Source organism: Emydura macquarii, unplaced genomic scaffold, assembly GCF_026122565.2.
Source record: "Emydura macquarii macquarii isolate MOO-44397 ecotype Brisbane River unplaced genomic scaffold, CSIRO-AGI_Emac_v2 contig_3390, whole genome shotgun sequence".
NCBI lineage: Eukaryota > Metazoa > Chordata > Testudines > Chelidae > Emydura > Emydura macquarii.
Genome location: NW_027133527.1, coordinates 134287 through 158332, shown reverse-complemented (window position 1 = coordinate 158332; position 24046 = coordinate 134287). Strand labels below are relative to the sequence as shown.

Below are 24046 nucleotides of genomic sequence, written 5' to 3'. Positions count from 1 at the left end.
CTGCATTGTTCATTCCCACGGGGACTATCCTGCATCGCCATCATCTGAGAGAGGCACTAGGTCCCATAGCCAGGGGCCTAGTGTGCACACAGAGACTGCAACCAGCTTTGCCTTGCCTAGAGTCTGAAATTTTCCTCTTGCCCTCTCTGTCTCCTCAGTCAGGAACCTGGATCCCTGTCCCGCTTCACAGTCACAGACCTGGTCCCGGACCTGCAGCACATTCTCTTCTGGATGTCCAACTCCATCGAGCTCCTGTACTTTGTCCAGCAGAAATCCCCCATCTACATCCAGAGCCTGGAGGAGGAGCTGGATGTCAAGGGTAGGACTCATGCTCCTTTATACTGATACACTTCCTGGGTACAAAACTTCCCCTGCTGTATGCCCACTGTGTGACATGTCAGGCAAAGGGGGCAGTGGAGCACCAAGCTGAGTTGTTGGAGTTTTACTCATTGCTACTACAGCAAGGTACCTCAATCCTGACTTCAGAGACCTCCATGTTGTCTCTTTATCCCAGATGCGCCCTTCGGTCAGTATTGGGGTTTGTGGAAGTTAAGGGAGCTTCACCCACAGTGCCCATGACCCCCATTAATTCTCCAAGACCTCTCCTGAGCAGGTTCTTGAATGATATACTGTGGTGCCTTTTGCGGCATGTCCACTGGAGATTGATCCCAGGCAGCTGTAGCATGGGAAGCTAAAATGTCCTGCTGGGCTTTGCTCACTCTGCTACCCAGTAATCAACCCTGAGTGCAGAATTGCTCACCTGTGAAACTGCAGGTGCAAAAGTAAAAAAAGGAGGCTGGATTGAAGTCAGTCTTAAAATAAGGGGTTTTGTGTGGCTCAGGCTAGTGTGGTTCATAGCACAGGAGAACTCCTTTTAAACAGACATAAGCAAGTGTCTTTCCGAACTGGCTCAAAAACAAAGTCCACCCATTGTGTAAAGTCAAAACTCACCTCCTTCCTGGGATTTGGATTTATTAATAAAATAACAAAGCTCAGATCAAACTTTCCTCCAGGCTTAGCTTCTCCTAGAGTTCCTCCCTCAAGATTGCTCAGCTCACACCCTAGATCCTCTCTCATTGAAGGACTACTCCCATCTCCCTTATATATTCATGGGGTATCAAGCCACCTGCCTTGGAGTCCAGAGAACCACTTAGTCCTACTGTTTCAGTCACCTTGTCAGGAGGGCTTGTACAACAATGTGCTCTTGCATATAGCCTTTTGAAGCCATGAATTGACATGATTTTGGGGCATGGATCCAATTGCAACCAAGGGGTCACCATGACTACTGACACCAAGAATGCACTGGTATTTATGTGTTGATACTCATAGACTCTAAGGTCAGAAGGGACTAGTCTGACCTCCTGCACAACGCAGGCCACAGAACCTCACCCTCCACTCCTGTAACAGACCCCTAATCTATGACTGAGTTATTAAAGTCCTCAAATCATGGTTTAAAGCCTTTAAGGTACAGAGACTCCACCAGCAAGTGAGCCGTGCCCCATGCTACAGAGGAAGGTGAAAACCCCCCAGAGCCTTTGCCAATCTGCCAGGGGGGAAAATTCTTTCCTGACCCCAAATATGGCGATCAGCTAAACCTTGAGCATGTGGGCAAGACTCACCAGCCAGTCACCCATGAAAGAATTCTCTGTAATAACTCAGAACCCAGCCCATGTAACATCCCATCTCAGCCCATTGGCATATCTACCACCAGTAGTCAAAGATCAGTTAATTGCCAAACGAGGCTGTCCCATCATACCACCCCCTCCATAAATTTACCAAGCTCAGTTTTGAAGCCAGCTAGGTTTTTTGCCCCCACTGCTCTCCTGGGAAGGCTATTCCAGAATTTCACTCCTCTGATGGTTAGAAACCTTCGTCTAATTTCAAGTCTAAACTTCCTGATGGCCAATTATATCCATTGGTTCCTGTGTCCACATTGGTGCTGAACTTAAATAACTCCTCTCCTTCTCTGGTATTTATCCCTCTGGTGTATTTATAGAGAGCAATCGTATCTCCCCTCAACCTTCCTTTGGTTAGGCTAAACAAGCCAAGCTCTTTGAGTCTCCTCTCATAAGGCAGGTTTTCCATTCCGCGCATCATCCTAGTCGCTCTTCTCTGCACCTGTTCCAGTTTGAATTCATCTTTCTTAAACGTGTGGGTAACAAGATCCCCTCCCTGAGCCCTTAGTCCTGGCTACTGTGATAGGAGGAAAGGGATGCAACATGGGTAAGGAGGAGGCTCTGAGAGGGTTCTGCAGGCAGCCCAGTCCTCCAGGCACCAGTCAGAAAACCCTGCCTGACTGCCGTCCCTTGCTCCACGTTCTGCAGCCTCACCTCTCACTCCACCCTGTGAAGTGAATCCATTATATCGCAGCCCAGACTGGCTCTCTGGTTAGCAGTGTTGCTCAGTATTATCAGTGCCTCTGGAAACACCACTAGCTCTCAGTGCGGCTAAGTACTCCAGTACCCTTGGGAGGGAAATAATCCCCCTTATCAAATGAGTGGTGACAGCTTGCAGGCATAGGGAGTCTAATATCGTAGGGGGATTAGCCAGGCTTCACTCTCAGTATGGCCTCGTTTCTTTTTCTCATTCCTCTTGGAGGGAGAGGGAGCAAAGCGCTCAGGAGCCAAGCAAGCTCAGTGCTGGATGCTCTCCATGTCCTATGCTATCTTGGTTCCCATGCTGATACAAGATATACAGACCAAAGTGGGGTGAGAGGGTGGGACAGCGGGTGCATTCTTAACCAGTGAGAGCTCTAAAAAAATGTGCTGCTTGTAGGCTAAAAATACTGCAGCCCTCACAAAGTGCAGGGTGAGCATTCTGGGAAAGTGAAATGATAAAGTCTGTGAGTCCAGGATGATGTCAAGGGTGAGAGCTCTAAAAAAATGTGCTGCTTGTAGGCTAAAAATACTGCAGCCCTCACAAAGTGCAGGGCGCACATGAGCAGCTGGTGGGAAAGTGAAATGATAAAGTCTGTGAGTTCGAGTTCACTTCACCCACTGCAGGGCCCAGGATGATGTCAAGGGTGGATCCTGAAACTAAGTGGGTCTTTATCTTTTCTTTTAATCTCTTTCTGGGTTTTCTTGGAGCCTCCTGGATTCCCCACCTTTGTCCAAGGATGCCTGCCCCTGCTCTTCCTTGCTGTTTGGATGAGGGCTTCACAATTGTCCCAAGTTGTTTTCTTTATATTTCTTACCATTTTTGAGTCTGTGTTAATTTAAAGGGTGATTTGTCAAAAGCACTCAGTGTCGGCTCAGCTCTGCTCCCCATTGCTGTCAGCAGCAAAGCTCCCACTGTCTGTGGTGAGAACAGCGCTAGACTAATGCAGATTGTTTTTGAAAATCCCACCATTGCTCTCCCTCCTCCTTTATTATTGGCCCTTTTTTGTCTCTAATGCCCCCCACGTGCGCAGACACACACGCAGAACACAGGCCATGTGCGCAGACACTGTCCCCGGATAGATTTGTAAAAGTCTCATTCTCCGTTTTTGCAGCCCTTATCAGTTGTTGGCCATTCCTGTGTCTCTTTTCTTCTTTGCTCACCACTCCACTTTTCCACTACGGTACAGTTGTTGTCATTTTGTCTCCTTCTCTTTGAACAACAAGTTACGAAATCACGCTAGAACTGCAGTCTTTTTCTTCTTAATGATGGTGTTTTTTAGGATTACCTAGCTGCTTTCTGCATTGCTGGGTTTTAATACTTTCTTCGACTGGACCTTACTCACCAGGGGTGAGATGGCGGCTCCACTGAAACCAATGGCAAAACTCCCTTTGACTTCAGGGGGCCTAGGATTTCACTCCTAGAATTTTCAGTCCTTCTGTTCTATAGCACCAGCATCTACCTCACCTGCTCTGTAGTGTCGATCTTCTCCTCCCTTTGCTTGCATTTAGTAGCTGAAGGGTCTCTGAGATGAACACCTGCCTGTGTTCCTCTCTCATATCACTGGGGGGATTCTGGTTCATCCGTCTTCCATGGCAGGTTGCATTTGCTCCCTCATGGGCGGTAATCGGTGGGAACAGCTAGATTTGGTTTGCTGTCTAGAGAGAGGGTTCTTTAAATAGGTCTGTTCTCTTAGTGGGAATGGTCTCTGGGAGAGTGAAGTCAGTCCATGGCATGTGCCAGAGTGAAGGCAGCATTCTGGGTTTGTGAGGTGAGTGCCATTTGCTTAAAATTTCTGGGAATTATAAGGGAGAAAGATTTACCCCCAGCCCAGTCTAGGCCTTAATTCAGCAAAACACTTAAGCAAGTGCTTAAATCCAGCACTATTCAGCAAAGCACTTAGGTGCATGCTTAACTTTCAGCATGTTCTTAAGCCCCATTGTTGTCAATGGAACTTATGCATGCAGCTAAATGGAAGCAGGTGTTTCAGTGAATTGGGCTGGATGACTGAATTGGGGCCATCCTGAACTGACGTGCTGACGCTCTGTAGGGGTTGCAGAGGTGCTACGGGAGGGTGGTGGGGTTTGGGTGTGGGAGGGGGCAGCGGAGAGTGTCCTATAAATACATCTGATGCCTGAGTAGGTTTTGGTGAATCAGGAGGGGAAGAAATAACATAAACGAGAGGGTGAGGGAAAGGTTAAAATCAGGATTTTGGCCTCTCGACATCCCGCAGGAAATATCTGTGGGAAGATTTTTCAAAATAAAAATGTCATGTCCTGAGAACACGCTAAATACTTTTGATTTTCGAAGTCTAGCCGGTACCCTGGAGCACGCTGAAGCCAAAGGCTGGCCAGCGAACAGCCCCTTTAAAAGGAGGTGTTTTTTCTAAACCTTTTCCCTTCCCATTCATTTCTATCTGTCGGTCTGTCTAGAACAGCAGCCTGGACCTCCCTGTCCTTCCCACATTGCTCAATGGGGAGAGAGTTTTGTGAGAGGTGGGGGGGATTCCAGGTCTGGAGAAGGATGAGAAACCCTGTTCTGACCCCATCATTCTACATGTGAGGGTGTTTCTCCTGGCACGTATTTTTAAAGCGCTTATTGAAATTAGAAATTGCTTTTCCACTCTGAAATAGTCAGAGAAAACCTCTCTACACCTAAGAAATGCAGGTGTTTAGACCTTGCTGTCTGAGCAATTCTGTCCTATAATTAGAGCAGATTGAATAGTAAAACAAAAACAAAACCCAACCACCCTGATTTGGGTATGTTTTCATGAATAAAAGCCCCATGTTAAGCTCAGTGCTTTGTGGAGCCATATCATCCATGCGTATCTGCGTGACCTGGTATTCATAAAGCTGTGTGCCAAACCCAGAAGCTTCATGAATCTTAGCACTAATTAATATTTGCCTGAAAACTTATGCCAGAAAGTTTGTACCCCTTTTTCATTACTTTCCTGATCTGATTTAGATGACCAGTCGGGCAACACAAATAATGTATACAGAGAGGTCAAAGCAAACAGTTTGTGAACCAGCCCACAGGCTGAAAATTATTTGTTGAAACTACTCAGTGAATATTTACAAATAGATTCACAGTAATCAGCACCAGTGCCTAAATGGATTGCTAGCCAAACAAGGGGCTGGCTTCCTATTGAATACTATTCCAGACAAACAGCATGATCAGCTTTGACTACAGCTGAGCAACTTGAGGGCTGCTTGGGTGGCAGTCTCTCAGGACCGAATGTATTATTGGGGGCTTCCTTAAACAGATCACGCAGCACTGAGCACTTTCAGGACCTTATGGAATCCGTAGTCTGCACATGGGCCAAGGAAGAGCTAACCAGTCTCCATACCTCTCTCTGCAGTCACCTCCACCTCCCTGCATATGATCAGGAATGTTTATAACATGGACTGGCTATGTTTGTCTTTGCTGCTGTAGCATCTCCTTATTTTCTGGTTTGAAATCCTGCACAAGCAAATTCTCTAGAGCTCTGACTTTCATTTGAGATTGCCTGAGACAATTGAGCCCCAAGGTTTTCTTGTGCACAGGCAATGTTGTTTTTCATGTCAGATTTGAAGAGCTTATGATGGCCATGTTTTAAAATGATTACATTGGCTTTTCACTTCAGAAACTTGGGTTTGCATCAACCTTGGGTCACAAGTGAAATGAGTTTGGATGGCCTCAGACTACTCTGGAGTGGGTATTTGCCAATCTTTATAGAGTCCAGTGTGATTAGCAGTTTCGGTTCCAAATAGATCAGGATTAGAATAGCAGATCAGGACTCAAGTGCTTTGACAGAGCAGTGCGGGGCCCTGCTATTGGAATAGCAAGTGGGGCTATAGACCAGGATTCAGGTGCATTAAGCAGAGCTGTGCGTGGAAGTTTACAAAGTTCCTGCCTTCATTGTACATGGGATGATCCAGTCCTATTAGCCCTTCGCTTTCCTGAGCCTTAAAAATTCACCAACTTACCTCCCTAAACTGCCCCAAAACTGTGTGTGACTGAAAAGTCCTTCACTAACCATCTGCAAAATGGGACTTGGGGACTGTTCAGGTGGATGATGTCATGGAATTTTCCTCTTTCTGACTCCACATCAGAAGAACCTGGGGGTGGGGCTAGTTTGGCAAAGTTATCGAGACCGTCTCTTCTGTTCCAAACGCAAAATTTTCTGACAAGCTGTTTGGAAAGCGCTTCATCCAGCTGCACAAATATTCAACATATGGGGCTGGCGGGGCTGTGAATCTTGTCTAAAATCAAAGCATGTCTAGAAGAAGAATGTTAGTCTGTATGGGAAATATTCCCCCCTCCCAACCTCTCCTCACCCAGAAATACAACATATATGTGTTTAACAGCCACTGCTATGGCAACCCCGTGTTTATTACATCTGGATTTCTGTACACACTCCCTGCTCACAGTGCACCAAGGGAAGTGAGGTGCAGTTTCAGGTCCTTAAGGGAGAGCCAGGAAAAGACACCAGCTGAATGCAGGGTTGGAGTTTTTGACTTCTGACATGGCATCTGGTAATGGCTCCCCAGCCACTGTGGGAAGGGAAGGCACCAGTCTGAATGTGTATTGTCTCCAGTGCATTGGCCTTTGGAGAATGACTATGGGGCCTGGTGATCCTGGCCATGAGGATACAAGGAGAGAAGAAAAGGGAGAACCAGCTGAGTTCTCCTGTACTGGACTGAATTTAGCGGGTTAGAGTCATGACTCTGGAGAGTGATGCCATAAGTTCATCCTCAGGATAAACAGGACTGGTTCAGCCTGGGCAATGGAAGTGCAAGCTTCCCTGCCAGTGGGTCTGCACCCGGATCTGGAGAGGACCACCTTAAGGGACAGGAGCTCTGTCTTCTCATGTGTTCATCCTTAGGCCTTTTGCAGTGACTGCCAGCCATGGTGACAATGTCAGTGTGCTTTTTGTGATGTGGATATTTGTCCGCTACAACGAGCGCACCCTATTCACCCTACCAAATGACCCTAGACAGGAATGGCGTCTCTTTCTGAAACTCTGTCTTCAAAGAGCCATCTTGAGCTGTCTAGCTTCTTAAAGTCAAGTCAGATCAGTGCGCATTCAGCTTTAATTTCACTAGTGCAATGGGGACATCAAGTGGCAGGTAAAGTAGTGCAAGTAGGGTGACCAACTGTCCCGCAAATCGCGAGGCAGTCCCGCAGTTGGATCCTTTGTCCCGCATCCCGCAACGATGACACAATGTCCTGCAAAATACAGAGGGGCCCGGCTGGGCTGCTCTGCTCCTCGTGGGAGTAAGAGTTGTGTGGGAGGGCTCTGCTCCGCGTTGGGCTTGGGAGGCTTGGGGGGGCTCGGGGCTGGTGGGTGAGTGAGCGCAGGAGGGCACAGAAGGGGCAGGGCCAGGTGGGAAGGGGCCTTGGGTGGAAGGGGCAGGGACCGGCCACAGAGCAGGGTTGTTTACCTTGCTAGCAAGCTAGCTATATCGATAACTAGCGGCTAGCTACTGAATGCAGAATTCAGCTAAATGTGCTGTTTTAGCTGTCTATAGCTTCCTGAAATGGGCTGTTTTGCTGTGGAGTGAAATTCATGCTCTGGGTTACATTAAAGGGATTTATTTATTTTAATTTCGCCACGTCCCACAAATGAAATCCTGCTGTCCTGAAATTGGACTCATGTCAGTTGGTCACTGTGGAAATTGTCCATACTTGTGAATGGCCCACGGATGCATCTGCCACCTGATTTTTTCCTTTTGAGAGTGACCGTAAGAAATAACTGAGGTATCTGTTCTCCTCCATGCTAGCTGCTCTCCAGGTCCTTGAAATTGTCCTCACTGTTGGGAGCCTTTGCAAGACAGCGGTGTAAGTTATGCCTCCCAGGAGGGACCTGTTACCGCTACAACACTGTTACTCAAGAGTTCTGTGCCTTTTACAGTGCTTTCCATCCAGGATCCTCCTGCATTTTACCAACATTGATAAAATAGGGCTCACGCTCTTCCTGTGAGATCAGAGAGGATAACTGTCCATCCCCCTTTTACAGACCAAGGTGCGGAGGCACAAAGAAGCTGTGATTTGCCCAAGGGCACACAATGAGTCAGTGGAAGAGCTAGAAATAGAATCCAAAAAGCCCAGCTCCCAATCTCACGCTGTAACCGCTAAATATGCGTCCTGCGCAGTAACAAACCCGTGACAGTTCAGCATGTGTCAGTGGAATTACAGGACACACAACATCACAAGCTGACTCTCAGAGAGACTATTCTTCTACTAATATAACAGACCCGGTAGCCCAGTTTGGAGCCCTTTGCCCTGACATGTTGCATTGCTGTCTTTGTTCTTTAGGTTCTAAGGAGTCTCTGTTCTCTTCAACCATCACAACCAGCGAGGAAGCCATGACGGTCCTAGAGGAAGTGATCATGTATACTTTCCAGCAGTGTGTCTACTACATCTCCAAGGTATGTGCACCCGGCCCCCCCAATGCACAGTCTAATCTCGAGGGCAAGCGCCAAGGGAGAAGAGCTTTGTGCTGATGGTGCCTCACTAGAAATCTAAGGGGGCTGAGGGAAGGGAAAAGGAACCCTCCCAACTGAGCAGCTGTGCCTTAAATCGTCATCCCTCTCCAACCTGTCCTGGTACAGCAGGTTCTTCTTTCTACTGAACTCTAAAAGATGTAATGGTTCCTTCAAGCCTCCTCCGGAGGAGGAGCGTACTAAGAAATGCTGGTCTTTAGGATGCGGTCCAAGGAATGACAGGCTCCAGAGGATTTGACTTTTCCTAACTTTCCTTAGTCACTGAAGAGTGAATCTTGAGGTCAGAAATGATCAGACAGGTGGGTTTTTTTTAAAACCTGTAGATGTTTTTGGATGGTCTGTCACTCGCACAAGTTAGTTAGGGGTTGTGTTTTCTAATACAGCAGCACCTAGAGGATAACTCAGCCAGGATCCAGGTCCCATTGGGCAAGGCCTGGCACAAACATGCAGTCAGAGAGAGACTTTGCCCCAAAGAACTTGCAGTCTAAATAGATTAGACAGACACAGAGCAGTAGACTGGGACTCAGGGCCCTGGGTTAAATTCCCAGCTCAGCCATAGGCTTGCTGCCTGACCTTAGGTGAGTTATTTGATGTACTCAGTAAAATGAGGAGTGTATCTTCCTACCTGTCTGGTGGAATGTGCGGATACAATCCATTAAGGACTGCGAGCTGCTCGGATGCTATGACTAATATACGCCCCCATTTACCACAATACATGAATGCCTCATGATCTTTAAAGGTACTACACTGTATAAGAATCGAGATAGCAAACGGTGTGTTTTTAGTACAATCACCCTAGCAGGTGATTTGCAGTGGGGGAGAGCTACATGTGGGCTACCTTGGACTGATCACAGTGAATTTCTGGCAGGGGGTCAGACTGAGAGGTCCCCATTGAAGGATGAATAGTAACGCTGTCTCCTAGCTAGGCATTCGCTCATTACAGTGTCCCCATTCATGAATGCCTTAGCAAAGGCTGCACGGTCACTTTCATAACCAACCCTTGTTCTCCCTCACTCGTTCCTGTAACTTTTGGAGACATTTTCCTTTGGGCTGAAATGATGGTCACAGCCTGAGGAGAGTGTTGAATTACGATGAAACCTTTCTCTGCATGTCTATGGACTTGGAAACAATGGCCCAGGACACAGGAAGCCAGGAGGAAATGTGTGGGCCACAGATCAGGAGAAAGAGTTGTTGGGATAGCTCGTCCAACCCTCCTCAGCTCGTTTGTGATTTACTGTACGGGAACAGCCCGGGGTATAATGAATTGATTCTTGTACATGATGGAAATACTCCTTCTGGACTCACTCAGGCAGGCCCCGTGGGTGAAACTTTATTGCAAGTGCTCATTAAGGAGCACGGAACAGTGTGTGCAGTGTGGGCACATAGAAAGGCTGCCTGTGTCTGCAGGGCGGAGACTTGTTTCCACTGAAACAGAAGTTAAACTTGCCCAATGACGCTGCCTTTCCGCCAGGTCCCCCTGCCAGGTCTGGTGATTACAGACTTGGCCTCCCACTGGACTATTTTTCTTCTTGATTCTATTTGTAGCTCTTTTTTCCCCTTTGTGGAAAGAGTGTTCCACTATTCCAGCAGTCTCTCCCTCTCTCTGATTGCTTGATGCTTATCCTCTCTCCTTTGCGTATCTAGCAAAAGCTCTGCTTAGACTCTGCTTTTCAACTGCCCTCATTTGCATAAAGGAAAGAGGCTCCAGCTGGACGCTGCTTTTGTCATCTGCCTTTTTTTCGTAGCATGTGTATGAGGTCTCCACTTCCCGCATGTGGTGCACTGAACTGGCATAGCCCCTTCACTTAATATCTCCAGTAGTTTGTATCTGACGTTCCGTTTGTTCACCAAAACAGACTGAGCCAGCTGGCCACCGTGGATGCCTCGTTATATTATTGCTTAGGGATGGGGCTGAGCAGGGTTGCAGGTAGCAAGAGATTAGTCCATGAGGGGGCAAGAAATATGCTCTTCCATGTTTGAGAACAGCAGGGTTTGAGCTGGTTATGGGACCATGGAAATGAGAGATTCTGAAGACCTGTTTAGGACACCATCTGGCCAGTGCAGAATTGCTTCCCACAGTAAATCTCCAGTGCTTTGAATCTGGACTTGTGTATTTCTTGTTTCCTCCCTGTCCAGTCTCTGTATGTATCTCTACCTGCCCTCCTGGAGTGTAACCCCTTTCAGAGTGAGGGCCAGGAAGGTTGGTGGACATCACCCCAGTTGCCTGAAGAAATACGCAGAGTCGTGTTGATCTACCAGGCTACACTGGACCTGCTCCACCAGTATGAAGTGCACCCCGAAATAGCCTCCCAGATGTTTGCCTACCTCTTCTTCTTCTCCAACACTCTGCTCTTCAACCAGCTCATGGACAAAGGTGAGTGGCCTTGGGACCAGGGAGTGAGACCTTTGTGGGAGGAGCAGGTGATCTCAGAGGCTGGCCTTGTCTGCTTTGAAGACCTCCTTGTGTTTATTCATTCACAGAAGGAAACAGACCTAAAATGCCCCAGTATTGCAGCCAGCCAGGCTATGAGATGAAGATCGGCCAAAGGTGGAGGGGGGAGATATTACAGCATCTGTTTAGATGTTTTAGGATGTCAGGGGCTTGGATGCACCTGGAATCTTCCTGCATCCAGCAAAGGAGTCTTGCTGCACTCTTACCTAAATTCGTGTTAGGCTATTGAGCACGTGCATAATTCATTAGTATGGTCCCACTGCCAGGAAGAGGCCCCCAGACTGACAGCAAAGCAACCAACGTGCTTCCTAAGGATGCCTTAGAACTTGACTTAAGCCACTGCGTCCTTTGTTTCACTGGTGTCATCAGAGAGGTGGTTAGGAATAAGTGTCACCTTCAATCATTCAGAGCCCTGCTTAAGTGCCGAGAGAGAGAGAGAGCGTGTGTCTGCGTATGTGAGAGTGAGAGAGAGAGAGTGGGGAGGGCAGGACACTGCCGGCTTAGTAGCAACGAAACCTATGGCAGCTAGAGTTCGGCTGGGGTTCATTTATGCCCACAGATGAGGATAAACCAAGCTAGAGTCCAGCCACTGAGGTCTTCGTGACTTCCCTTCCTCGACTCTGCTGGACTCCCTAGATCGCAGCCTGTGCTCTCTGCTCTCTAGGGTATAGTTGGCTCAGATGACAGCTTAGCTCAGGTTTTGGCTTCTGCTCCCTTAGCTTGACTCTACCTTTACATTCGCTTGCTGGCCTGAGTCTGCTGCCTTTATCGACAATGCTCCGTTAACCCCTTATTAATGCCTTGGATGGTCACTGCATTACCATTATTCATAGGGCCGTGTTCAGCCTCTCTTAGCTCCCCCCACAATGAACGGGCCGCCCTCTAATCACTCGGGCTGGGGTTGATAAAAGATCTGCCATTTTGGTGCTGAGCGGAGGCCAGGGCACAGTGGAGTTTGTTAGTGGAGTTTGTTCCCCAGCACTGCCTGGTTGCCGAGTGTAGTAAAACATGGCATCCGGCTTCTTAATTGAGGAGAAAATGGGCTTGTTAATTCATCCTCATTACCACAGAATTCCAATTGAACTACAAAGCATGTGATACCTGTACAAACCCTAGCAGAACCTCATTCCCGCCAGCTGTTACAGCTAACACCATAAGAGTTGATAGGCGCTGGATGCTTAAAGATTTCACCTAATTTTCCCACTCAGCCCTGTCAGACTTCTGTCCCTCTTCTTGCATGGCTCTGCACCCCTTGCAGACAGAGCCTCTGTTGTGACAAGCAGGCTGCTCCAGCGCTGCTCCCTCCGCCATGTTTGATGGTCCACTAAGCAAGAACAAAAAGGGGAAGGGAAACTGTGTATTCCAGTGGGGGCTTTCCTAGTAGCTGTCCATCTCTTTACAGTCCCAGGGAGCGTGTTATTGAGCCACAGTCATGGTGGCCTTTAGATTTAGAGCTTTGTTGTTGTTTCAAAGGTAAGGCTAATGTGATCCTGGGATGCATAAACTGGGAAATCTTGAGCAGAGGTAGGGAAGTTATTTTACTTCTGAATTTGGCACTGGTGTGACCACTACTAGACTGTTGTGTCCAGTTTGTGTGCCCACAATTCAAGAAGGATGCTGATAAATTGGAGAGGGTTCAGAGAAAAGCCACTAGAATGATCGAAGGATTAGAAAACCTGCCTTATAGTGATAGACTCAAAGAGCGTGATCGATTTAGCTTAACAAACAGAAGGTTAAGAGGTGACTTGATCACAGTCTGTAATTATCTGCCCTGGGAACAAATATTTAATAACAGGCTCTTCAGTTTAGCAGGGAAAGGTCTCACACGATCCTACGGCAAATTCTGACTAGAAATAAGGCGTACATTTTTGACAGTGAGGATAATTAACCATTGGAACAGTTTACCGAGGGTTGTGATGGATTCTTCATCACTGACAATTTATGAATCCAGACTGGATGTTTTTCTAAAAGATCAGCTCTAGGAGTTATTCTGGGGGAAGTCCTGTGGCCTGTGCTACACAGGAGGTCAGACGAGATGGTCACAATGGTCCCTTCTGGCCTGTGAATTTGTTTATGTCCTTGCTGCGCCTGTGCCCATTAGTCAGGCGATCATGGCACAGAGTTCCTGCGCTATAGACGGTTTGCAGAGGGATCTGTCGGGTAACGGACAGAACCTTTAAAGGGAGAACATCGAATTGTTAGCCCCAAGCCTGAGGTTTGTCTGCCAGAGTTACGTTTCCCATGCATCATTTGGCATCGCTGGAAGAGCAGTTAGTTTTGTGCCCACGCAGAGGGGTGGCGTGCCACTGCAGTGTAGGGCTCAGGGTCCAGTGGAGTGACAGAGAATTAGGACCGTTGGTGAGGCTAAATTATTTGTAGGTCCAACAAACTAGAGCCCTTGGCTATAGCATGGCTCCTTTCTGGTTTGATCAGCATGGGCCCATCCTGCTCCCAGTGAAGGGCATGGCAAAGTGGCTCTGGACCCTATGGTACAGGATCAGGCCCTACCCCTACAGCAGAGATGGGCTCAAGACCCAGATCAAACTTTCTCTCAGCCTGCAGGGCTCAAAGCAGGTGTCTGGGCAGAGTTGCAAGGTGAGGCTCACATTCTAGCTCACAGTTCGGGGTGTGGGTGGTGGGCTCAGCCGCTCCATTTCATGCCCTCCTAGTATGGAGGGAAGTGAGTGCTGGAGCAGCCCAGCCCTGCTGGAGCACAGTCTTCTGTTCTTCTTATTTCTTCCTTTTAACCAGAGCTCCATCTCGCTCCCCTCCCCTGCTTCCATGGGTGGAGGCTTGGCTCGCTGCCTGTCAAGGACACATTAGCTCTCTGATGTTTGTCTCCGGAGTCAATTTCCTGCACGTGGGAGCTGATCAGAGCAGATTAGAGGGTGAAAACCTGCCAGTCAAAGCGGGTGAATCGGTTTCGGGATGCGGAGGCGTGTGGTGTTGGAACCCTCCTGGTGGACAGTACCAGAGCATTGGGATAGTCTCATGGGGGCTCTGCAGAGGCTCTGGGGCCAGGGAAGGTGGAGGCTGCAGGTTAAGAGAAGTTTGTCTACATGATAGCTTGAAAAAAGGGTTCCTTCCCTTCACCACAGCACCGGGCTTTGCTCACAGGAGACTTGTGCAAGGGAACGTTTATCGGAGATGTGCTCTGTGCAGCTAGCACCTGGCATGCTGCAGGATCAGCCGCTTCAGAAACTGTACATGCGCAGCACAACTGAAATGCAGCCACCTCTGGGGAGAAGGCTGGCAGCTAACCTCCAAATAGCCCCCTGGCTACCACCAGGGCATTTTGGCTAAGGACACCTAGGAAGGATGCCCTGGGGTCGCTCGTGTTCACAGAGAGCAGACGGACTCTCACTTCTTGTGGCCAACATTTTGCTGTGCCCAGCACGTGCTGGCGGCTGTCAGAGCAGGGCGAGCATGTGCCCCTAGGCAAGGTCCAGTATGCAGGCTTTGGCTGGAGCGAGCTGCTTTCTCCCAACCAAGTGACTGGGCTGTCTCACTTCTCCTTGGTTGAGCCTGATGGAGGGCTGGACAGAGCAATCTTTGATCCAGGCAGCCAACTGCCTACATGCTTTATCCATTCCAGGGAGTGGGGTTGGCATCCGTCTCTGGAACCCTGTTGCTGACTGTATTGCCTGAGCAGCGCCGCTGGCAACGGGGCCGGGTACCTGTTGCAAGTCAGGTTAAAGCACCTGTGTTAAAGTTAAAGGTTAAAGTGTGGCTATTCATTCTGTCGTCCTCCCCCGCCTTGTCCACAGGCTCCAACTTGGGCTACTTCCACTGGTCGAAAGGAGTGAAGATCCGCGCCGGCCTGCGGCTCCTCCTGGAGTGGGTGCAGAGTGTGGGCTTCGGGCACCTGGCCGAGCAGTTCTTCAGCAAGCTCTCCAGTGTGGCTCACCTGCTGGCCATGCCGAGCTCGCAGCTGGCACAGGTGAGACGTGCGTGGGCTTCCTGGCCCAGGGTATGGATGGCCTGTGAGGCTCGGATCTTCAAAGGTATCTAGGCGCCTAACTCCCACTGAATCCAGTTGGATATCTTTGGGGGCCTGTGTCCTGTAAGTGGCAGGAGACCACCCCGTACCCCAAGCCTGCTCTCCCCACACTAACTGAGGCGTCATCTCCCCAAGGCAGGGAGCCAAGAGAAGCAGTCTCTTTCATGTGCAGCTTCCTTTTTCCTGTTAGAAGCCTCCTGGGACATCCCGCACTGGGAGATCCCTGGGGTTGGAAGTGGCAGGCAGGGTTCCCTCCAGAAATTGCACTGGATCCGACGTGCCAGCAACAGACGCCCAAAATCTCTGAGACTCCGATCCCTTTTGTGTGCTGGGTGAATTTGAGCCTTCTCGTGGAATGTGATGTCTCTGGGCCAGGGTTTCAAACGCTGCCTCCTGACCTGTGCCTCTGGGTGACACCTTTGCTTGAAGCTCCAAGCAGAAAACTGCTCAATTGCCCCAGATGTGCCCTGGCCTACAGGCTCTGCGTGCAGAACTGGGACAGCCGGCTTGAAATATGGGAACTGAGGGGCCGATTCGGGGGAATTTATTTGCCCAGAAATTCAGGGCTATTTCCCAGGAAGTGGGACACCTAATTTCAAAGCCAACATCTGCCCTTCATTTTGGTCAGAAGCAGCAGCGTGAGGCTGACTGATGGGAGCAGGCACCGTTTCAAGCTTTTTGTGTCTTACGTCCTGTCCTTGGCTTCAGTAAGCAGCTCACGTATCAGAAGTAGCAGCTGGAGCAAACCATGCAAGCCCTGCTTCTGTGCTACCGCTGAGCCTTCACTCCTGGGCGCTCTCGTCCCCCTGGCGTGTTGCTGGCTTGTTGAGGAGCCATGCTAAGCTCATTCTCTGTTGATAAGACTGCTTCGCTCCCCGCCGTCTTTCCTGTGGCCATCCTGAGGCCTTCACCCCAGCTCTCTCTTTCTGTGCTCAGATGACCTGGCCATTGCTGAGAGCTGAATTCCCAGCCCTGAGCCCTGCACAGCTCCATCATGTCCTGACTCAGTACCAGGCAGCGTCCGACGTGGGCTGTGTCGCGGCCTGGCTGCCCTGGCCGGAGGACAGCCCTGCAGCCTTCAGGACAGGTGAATGCAAAGCACTAGTGCAGTTGGCTGGGGGCTGCGTTGCACTGCTAGGGACGTGATCTAGGCCGACAGTAGCGCTTCTGTTATTGTCCTGTAACCCCTGCTCTGCTGAAGGGCAGTGAAACCTGCACTAGGATCCCATCCCAATAAGCCCCTCTGTCAGAAGTGAGCACTTTTCTCCGACCTGCCAGTACAGGTTGGTTATCCCCCCCTCTCCCAGGAGGCTGAGTTTTGCTGGTCCCTCGAGTGTTTTCATTGGACTTACAACCTCCTCTGCTTCACGGGGTCCCTGCACGACTACGGTAACTCGGCCCTCGCATGGCAGCCCCAAAGAACTACAGGCCTGTAATGTGAGGGTCTCCTTGAAATACCCAGCAGCAAAGGGAATTCAGGCTGAAGGCAGGGCCTGGTGTGGTAGGGGCGAGAGAGCATATCCCATGCGTGCTGCTCTGCCGAGACACGCAGCATAAACTGGGGCTGGAGTGTCAGCCTGAGCTTGGAATGTTCTAACGCCGGTTTGAGCCACGCCCATGCACTCCTGTGTGTGATGGGCTGTGGGGGGCTAGCCTCACCGTCGTCCCTGACAGATGGTGTGATGCAGGGGACACCTGACGGTGAGTGTTGGCTGTACCCTGTGCCATCAACAGCATTATCTATGGTATTTATATGCCTTGCCCCCATTACCATAGATCTGAGCACCTCACAGTCATTAACATTTCACCCTCCTTGTGCAGGCAGGGAGCCGAGGTGCAGAGTGACTCTAACTCACACAGGGGCAAGCGGTGGAGCAAGGAATTGACCCTAGCTCTCTGAAGTCCCAGGCTGGCATCCTAACCTCTAGACCATCCTTCCTCCAGTAGCATGTGCCCGGATATACTGGGCTGTAACATGGGAGGGCCTAACATCTGGGCAGACTCAGCACTTCCCCCTCCCCTTTCGCCCAGAATCATGATCCTGACTAAGAGACAAACAGGACACAGTGAAGTGGGTGGAAGCCAATCAAGGAGTGCAAGAGACTGGATTACAGCTCTTCTAGCAACAGCTGTGGGCCTTAGAGACAAGCAATAGAGGGGATTGGCACCAGAGCGGTGGATCTGAGAAGCTGCAAAGCCCTATTCTAAATGACGCAGGGAGGGGTAAAGGTGCTTCGCAGCCCCTTCCAGGGTTTGGAAGAAGCAAGAGGCCTGACCCAGGTGAGCTAAGCAGAGCGAAAGCACTACCGAGCGCCCTCTGCCCCCTTCTCACTGGCACATGGAGGGAAGTTGTGCGGGGTGGTGACCTATGTGAGGCTGGGATTCGTCCCCCTGCAGATACTTGGCTTTAGAAGAGCCAAAAGCCAGCGGGACCCAGGGAAAAGCAATGGCTCCGTGGGTCGGGGAGTAGGGCTGCAGCTCAGGTGAGTCATGTGCCAGCACCAACTTCCCTCTGGGTTTTGCAGACGAAGTGCTGGAGTCCTTCGATAACCACCCGCCCATCGTCCTGCCGAGTGGAGGATTTAAGGTGGACTTGGAGGTGGAGACGCTGGATGATAACATGTACCGGCATCTCCTGTACATCCGTCACTTCCTGTGGAGTCTGCGCAGCAAAAGCCCTCACGCCAGTGACTTGCCGGAGTCGGAGCCCTTGAAGGTAGCAGTCGCCGCCCCAGGGAAAGCATCTTCCCCGCTCGCCCTCTCATAGGGATGTCACTGCTCCCCGCCACCCTGCACAGATCTACGATGATCTCGCTTTCACCTCCATGTCCCCAGCTCTAACTGCCAGACAACACTGCCCCAGCTGCTCCCGCCACTTCACTCCTGTTAGCCAGGAGCTACTGACGAATTCACACGTTTCGTATTCTCAGCCCATCACTCCTCACTGTAACTGAGCTGGGAAAAAAACGACCCAGGTCCCTCTCTAGATTGCCTGGGCAGCGGCTGACATTGCCACATCCTCTGCATCTCCCTGGGACTCGTTCCTCCAGTCCATTTAGCTGAGACTTTTTATGGCAAGCGGCCCGGTTTTTATAGGGTTGAGGAGGTGGCAGGAGGAGCTTGTATCCAGGAGCGTTAGGCACGATGCGACCACGAGGGGGAGGTACAGTGAAATACAGAGGAGATGCAGCCAGAAGATGCAGCAGCCGATCAGCCCGGTGATTTGTCTCTCCCATTCCTCCCTTTTCTGTAGAAAGTGACAATGGAGGGTTCTTTGATCCCCTGCAGAATTTTACAGGTTCCTCCAATCCCCCACTGCTAGGGTGACCATACATCCCATTTTGGCCGGGACAGTCGCCTTTTTAAGCCCTGTCCCAGACATCCCGACTTTTTTGGGGCAAAAGTGGGCATTGGTCCCGTTTGCTCTTGCCAACTGATTGGCAAGCGGTAACTGCAACCCCGCATGGCAGGGCTTGGGAGAGCAGCAATGCCAGGCAGCGCCGCGTGGGGGGGGCGGGTGGAGGGCTAGGGCAGGTGAAGAGGAGTAGGGAGGGAGACCCTCTCTTCCCAGGACGAGCCCAGGAGGAAGTCTGTATTAATGTGTGGCTGGGATATTCTAACCATTGTGCCAGCCAGACCCGTGCTGGAACCCAGACCCCAAGGGCTGTGTGTCTCTGGCTTTGCACCAGCCTAAGGCGTTTACTGAGTTGTCGCTGCCTGTGGGACGCAGGGGTGGGAAGCCTTAGCGAGCTGCTATCTCCAGTGACAGCCCCCGAAAGCTGCTGTGTGGGATTAGCGGGCAACTAATCCCTTCGCCTGGGGAGGAGCCGAGAAAGGACACGCTTGTTCCAACAATCTTGTTAGCGAGGAGGGGGCGGGAGAGGCCAGTTTGCAAGGCAGCCTTTCCCTGTCTCTTCCCCACACCTCCCCGCTTGTCTCACTCCCTTTCTTTCTGCCGAGAGCGCTGCTGGTCTGGGTCGAAGAGGGGAGTGTGGGGCGGCTCTGGGCTCCTGATCATGCCCCTCCCCCTTCCGAGGGGTGTCAGCAGGGGTTCCACACACAGACATTTGTGGTGTTACAGTTAATTAGCTAATGTGTGTAACGTGCTGGGGAGCTGAAAAGTGCCAGTCCGGGCTACGTGTTATGGCCACCCACTGCCCTGCCAATCTCCCTGGGAGGGAGCAGTTCTCAGGCGTGGAGTGGCACCAAAAGGGGGAGCCCAGGCCACGTGAGCAGGAAACGGGGAGCCGCGTCTGGCAGCACTGTGGTCCCCGCCTCAGACAGGAGACGGCCTTCGCTAGGGGCAGCTGTGCTGGTAGCATTGCACGGGGTGAAGATGCCGACAAACATGGAGAGCAGGCGCCATCAGATGCAGGCTGGGAGCTGGAAAAGGAGAGGGATCCCCCCTGTACACATGGGATCCCTCCCGTCTGTGCTGGGACATGGGGGGAATCTAAGGCGTGTCTACACGGGGAGATGTACCGTTATACCACTCTAATGCCCTGAGGGGAAACTTTCTGGAGTAAGAGTCCCTTTTTCCCGTTTAGCTAATACTGCTTTGGCAGTTAGACCAGTATAACTCTAGCGTTCTAACCGTGCCGGTAAATGTCCCCGTGTAGATAATCCCTAAAGCCTAATCCCTACAGTTTTGGGACCCACTGATGTATGGAGAAGACTCCAGGGGCAAACCTGCAGCCATCTGTACAGCTGCGGGGGCAGGGCACCGAGCTGAGCTGTTGCCTCCTGCACTGCGGTGCTACCTCAGAATGGCTGCATTTATCTACACGCAGGGAGTCTGTGGTCTCTGTCCAGCTCCAACCTTGCCTCCTTCCCTGGCTCTGGACAAGTCACTTCCCCGCTCTGGCCTTTGTTTCCTGGGCTGACAGGCCCACCGAAGTGCCAAATACTCGAGTTACTGAAGTGGAGCTGCTAGGTCACGCCCACCCTCCCAGCGGAGGGCAGATACCAAGGAGATGGGAACCTAGCTAGCTAAAGATGCCAGGCTAACTCAGTATTTTCCTCCCTTTAAAGAAAGAAGTGCCCACCAGCCAAAACGTCCTCGGGGTGACCGAGAACGCGCACGCCTTGCTGGCCCCGGGGAATTCCTCTGGCCGGTTGGATTACAGGCCCTGCGGAAGCTGCGCTGAGGCAGAGACAGATGGGAGCCCTCCACTCCCCCCGGACATGAGCAGCTCCTCCAAGGACTGTTATACCGGTGAGGCACAGCTCCAAGAAAAACTCAAGCATCTGCAGCTGCAAAGCACCCTGGAGAAAAACCATCTCTCCAAGGCCAGCGTGTTGTCAGTGGATCCCTCCTGCTTACTGACCCCTCCCAATACGCCTCTGAACTTTGACCCTGGAAGCCTGGAATCCCCTCAGAGCACCAGCTGTGGGAAAGCCGTCCAGGACCCCAGGAGGGATGGACTCAATGGCACCAAAGCCACAACCCCTGAAGGTACGGAGAATCTCTCCTGCCCTCAGATCCCCAGAGCTGGAGTGTCAGCACAGCCCTCCTCTGCCATTGTCCTATCAAGGCTATCTTGCAATGTCAATTTCCCCTAGGAACTGCTTCCTATAGGGAACTGCAGTCAGCAAGTAGGGCTTCCAGGGGCACCGGCAGGGGTCAGACAAGTATGGCAGCCAGGAGGATAGAGCATAATTGAGCACCACTGGGCTGCCGTGGCCTGGCCTTTCTACTTCTTGTCACAGGGAAAAGCTTCCTGGCCTAACTAACCCAGCAGTAAGGCTGTGATTTTGTTATGCTAATGTTTAGTTAATTTCATGGCAGAGGCATATGGAAAAAACCCTGTAGTCACAGAAGGGTTGGAGCCCAGGGGCGGGAGGGGTTGAAGAGTGAGCCCACACCAGCACCTACTGTCCCGGGGGGCTGGGCTCAGCTCCCTGCTTCGGGCATTGCAACCCTGTGCGGTAGGTCTCACCACCAATCAGGTTTGGCTCATGCACCCCTCTGTTGATGAAGGGGCGGGTGGTTAAACCAGAGTGGTACTGTGACCACAGGAGCCAGGTCGCAATCCCTGGAGTGGGGCACAGAGGAGCCGCGGCTGCAGGGGTCATGGACTTCATGAAACTTCACAGTTACCGCAAGCACCATGACTTCTGCGCTGCAACTGTAGCCTTAACCATCAGGTGAGCAAAGACCTACGTGCCCTGACCCCAGCCGAGGTCACCTTAACCATTATATCCTTCCAAGCTAGCTCCATCGAGTTCCATCCATTGTCCTGGGGGAGACCAAGCTACCCAAAGGCCTGGCTGTTCGGTGGGGGCATTGAAAAGCCTGTGATGCTTTCTGTAGGAGTAGGTTTCCTTGGACAAAGCACCCCTCTTCCTTCGTCCCTGCCCTTTGCTGCTGTCAGCCAATGAGCTGCCGCACGACAGCCTGCAGGTGGCTGGACGCTGGTGGCGCTGGATGTGTACAGACAGTGAAATGCCATCTGGATCCTTTGGGTTCAGTGCAGAAGGAAGATGATTTCATTACCTTGCTCCCAGGAGCTAGCAGAGGCCTCATGCTTCCATTTCAGATCTCTTTGTAGGGATTCGTCGGTTGCTTGGCATCTAAATCCCACCGGATTTAGATCTCCCGGAAAAAGGAGCAGTTAATTGGTTTGAATGTGAGAACCAGTGTCCAGTAACTAGAACTGAACGGTGGCAGGAAGGTGTTTGCGAGACACCTGGGCATCGCGGGGCCACTCCTGAAAGAGCAGGTAGTTGAAAATCCCACATTTTGCACATGTAGCCACCTGTGTTTCTCTTGGCCAATGGCTGGGTGATTATGCGCCTGGGGTTATTTTTAAAATCCAATCCCTTCTCCTCCAGCTGGGAGCCAGGAAAGGAAAGAAAAGGACAGCAAATGGAACCCAGATGTCAGCACGACTCTGTGCTAGAGCCCAGCACCAAGCGGAGCTGGGCTGATTCCGTCAGCTGACTGTAGCCATGTGAGACAGCAACACTCCAGGAGTGTTTTATAAGGTCACTATGGAGGCCAGGCGGGGAAACCAGACTCTCCTGGCTGACTGGGCTTGTCCGTATTCATGAACGCAGAGTTGAGTCGTGGCCAGCTTCAGTCTTCGTTAGCTTCACGTACCAAGCAGGAGCCCAAGCCAAAATGTTCCAGTTCTGCAAAATCCAACATCCTGGAGGAACTGAATGGCCTTTGCTTGTTCTCGTGTCACCATTTATTGTGGGATTTGTCCTGCCCGTGGCTCTGAGAAACACTTGCCTGTTAACCGGTGACTCCCCGCAGAGCTGCGTAGGGTCAGATTTTCAAAAAGGCATCAACCCAAAGTGCCATTTTGTGTCCTCAGGATTTTGGTATCCCAGTTTCTGTACGTGCAAACATGCAGTGCTTATCCAAGAATCACTGTGAGGGCAACACTGGAGAGGCCCCTTTGGGCTTTTAAGGACAACAGGTTGTGGCGCTCTCCAGACGGATGGGGGAAGGGGGCAGAGTGCTTTTATCAGTCATCCGGCATCTCGCAGGCACATCGATGTTATTTCCCAATGGCTGGCATTCTAGACCGCTATTTAATGGATGAGGATACCCTGTAGCCACTGGTCTCTCCTCTCTGGGCCGAGTCCCTCATCGGGAAGCATTTTCTGCCATTGTCACTAGCAGGCCCCTCCCTGAGTAAAGTGTCATTACATGGGCAGGTTGGCCAAGCCCACATGAGAAGCGACTCCCACCCCTGCCCTTCAAAAGTGCTGCTGCAATGCACCACAGGAAGCCTTGCTGATACACTGCTTATTTCAGCTTTAATTTCTGGTGGGGCAGGAAATGGGGAGGCTTCGTGCAGAGACGAGTAGGCTGTGCTCAGTGAATACTGGAGGAGTATTTGTCTGTCCCCTGAAACACCATCTCTTTGACCCCAGGACATTCTCCAACGCCCTATGACTATCCCACGCCAGCTTCCTCCAGCCGCAGCTCAGCCACAGATGATTTCTGCTACGTCTTTGTGGTGGAGTTGGAGAAAGGGCCCATTGGGCTGGGGATGGGACTGATTGATGGCTTGGTGAGTACGCACCGCCGTAGGAGACAGGGTTGATGCCTCTCAACATATTTGGAAATGGGCTTTTGCAGTAGGAAAAGCATTATGCAAAGATGAAAAGTGACCTGTAATGCTAACGCCGGGTGTATTCCCTATAGCTAGCCCAGGCTTCTTTTCCTGTCAAAGTGGTTTGCTTGGATTAATCTCTGGGGTGAGTCCAAGTGCTGTGACTACTTAGGTTATTCTGATGGCTCCCAACAAGGTCCTGTAAGGAGTCAGATTTCAGATACTGCTAGCTCAGACCTCGCTGTAATGCTTACAGCAAAACTGCCCCAAGGCCGGTGGAGACTAGGTATGTCCAAAGCTATTCCTAGAGTCCATTGTGGAAGAAGGTTGCAAGACTTAGATGCCGGACTCTAATCAAGGCCTTTCCTGCCCTTGTCACAAGCGACAGATGAATGGCAAAGAAATCTGGAGTGATGCCAGCCAGGTGGGGGACACCCCCCAGGGACTCATTGAGTAGGAGCGAAATGGTTTGTTACGTCCTGCATTTATGGGGCACGCTTAGAAATTCTGTGGGAGGCCGACGCTGAACTTCCCTCCTCTCATGGACGAGTGGGTTGCAGTCTGGTTAGTGCAGTGGATGGCTGGAACGGGGGCCTTTCTCAACAGGGCGTTAGTCAGTAGAAAATAAGGCCTTTATTGATTATGATTCTCCCGTAATTAAAAC

General features: G+C 51.0%; 1 protein-coding gene across 1 annotated transcript in view; it reads left to right on the top strand.

The window, feature by feature from the left end:
* The window catches only part of RADIL (Rap associating with DIL domain), a 67903-nt gene that overhangs the window by 40279 nt on the left and 3578 nt on the right, over positions 1-24046 (top strand). Inside the window, exons 7-14 of the mRNA XM_067534323.1 lie at positions 159-319; positions 8674-8786; positions 10998-11235; positions 15081-15253; positions 16250-16400; positions 17839-18029; positions 20345-20768; positions 23201-23340. Coding sequence (XP_067390424.1) covers positions 159-319; positions 8674-8786; positions 10998-11235; positions 15081-15253; positions 16250-16400; positions 17839-18029; positions 20345-20768; positions 23201-23340 — 1591 coding nt within the window. The remainder of the gene's footprint in view (positions 1-158; positions 320-8673; positions 8787-10997; positions 11236-15080; positions 15254-16249; positions 16401-17838; positions 18030-20344; positions 20769-23200; positions 23341-24046) is intronic.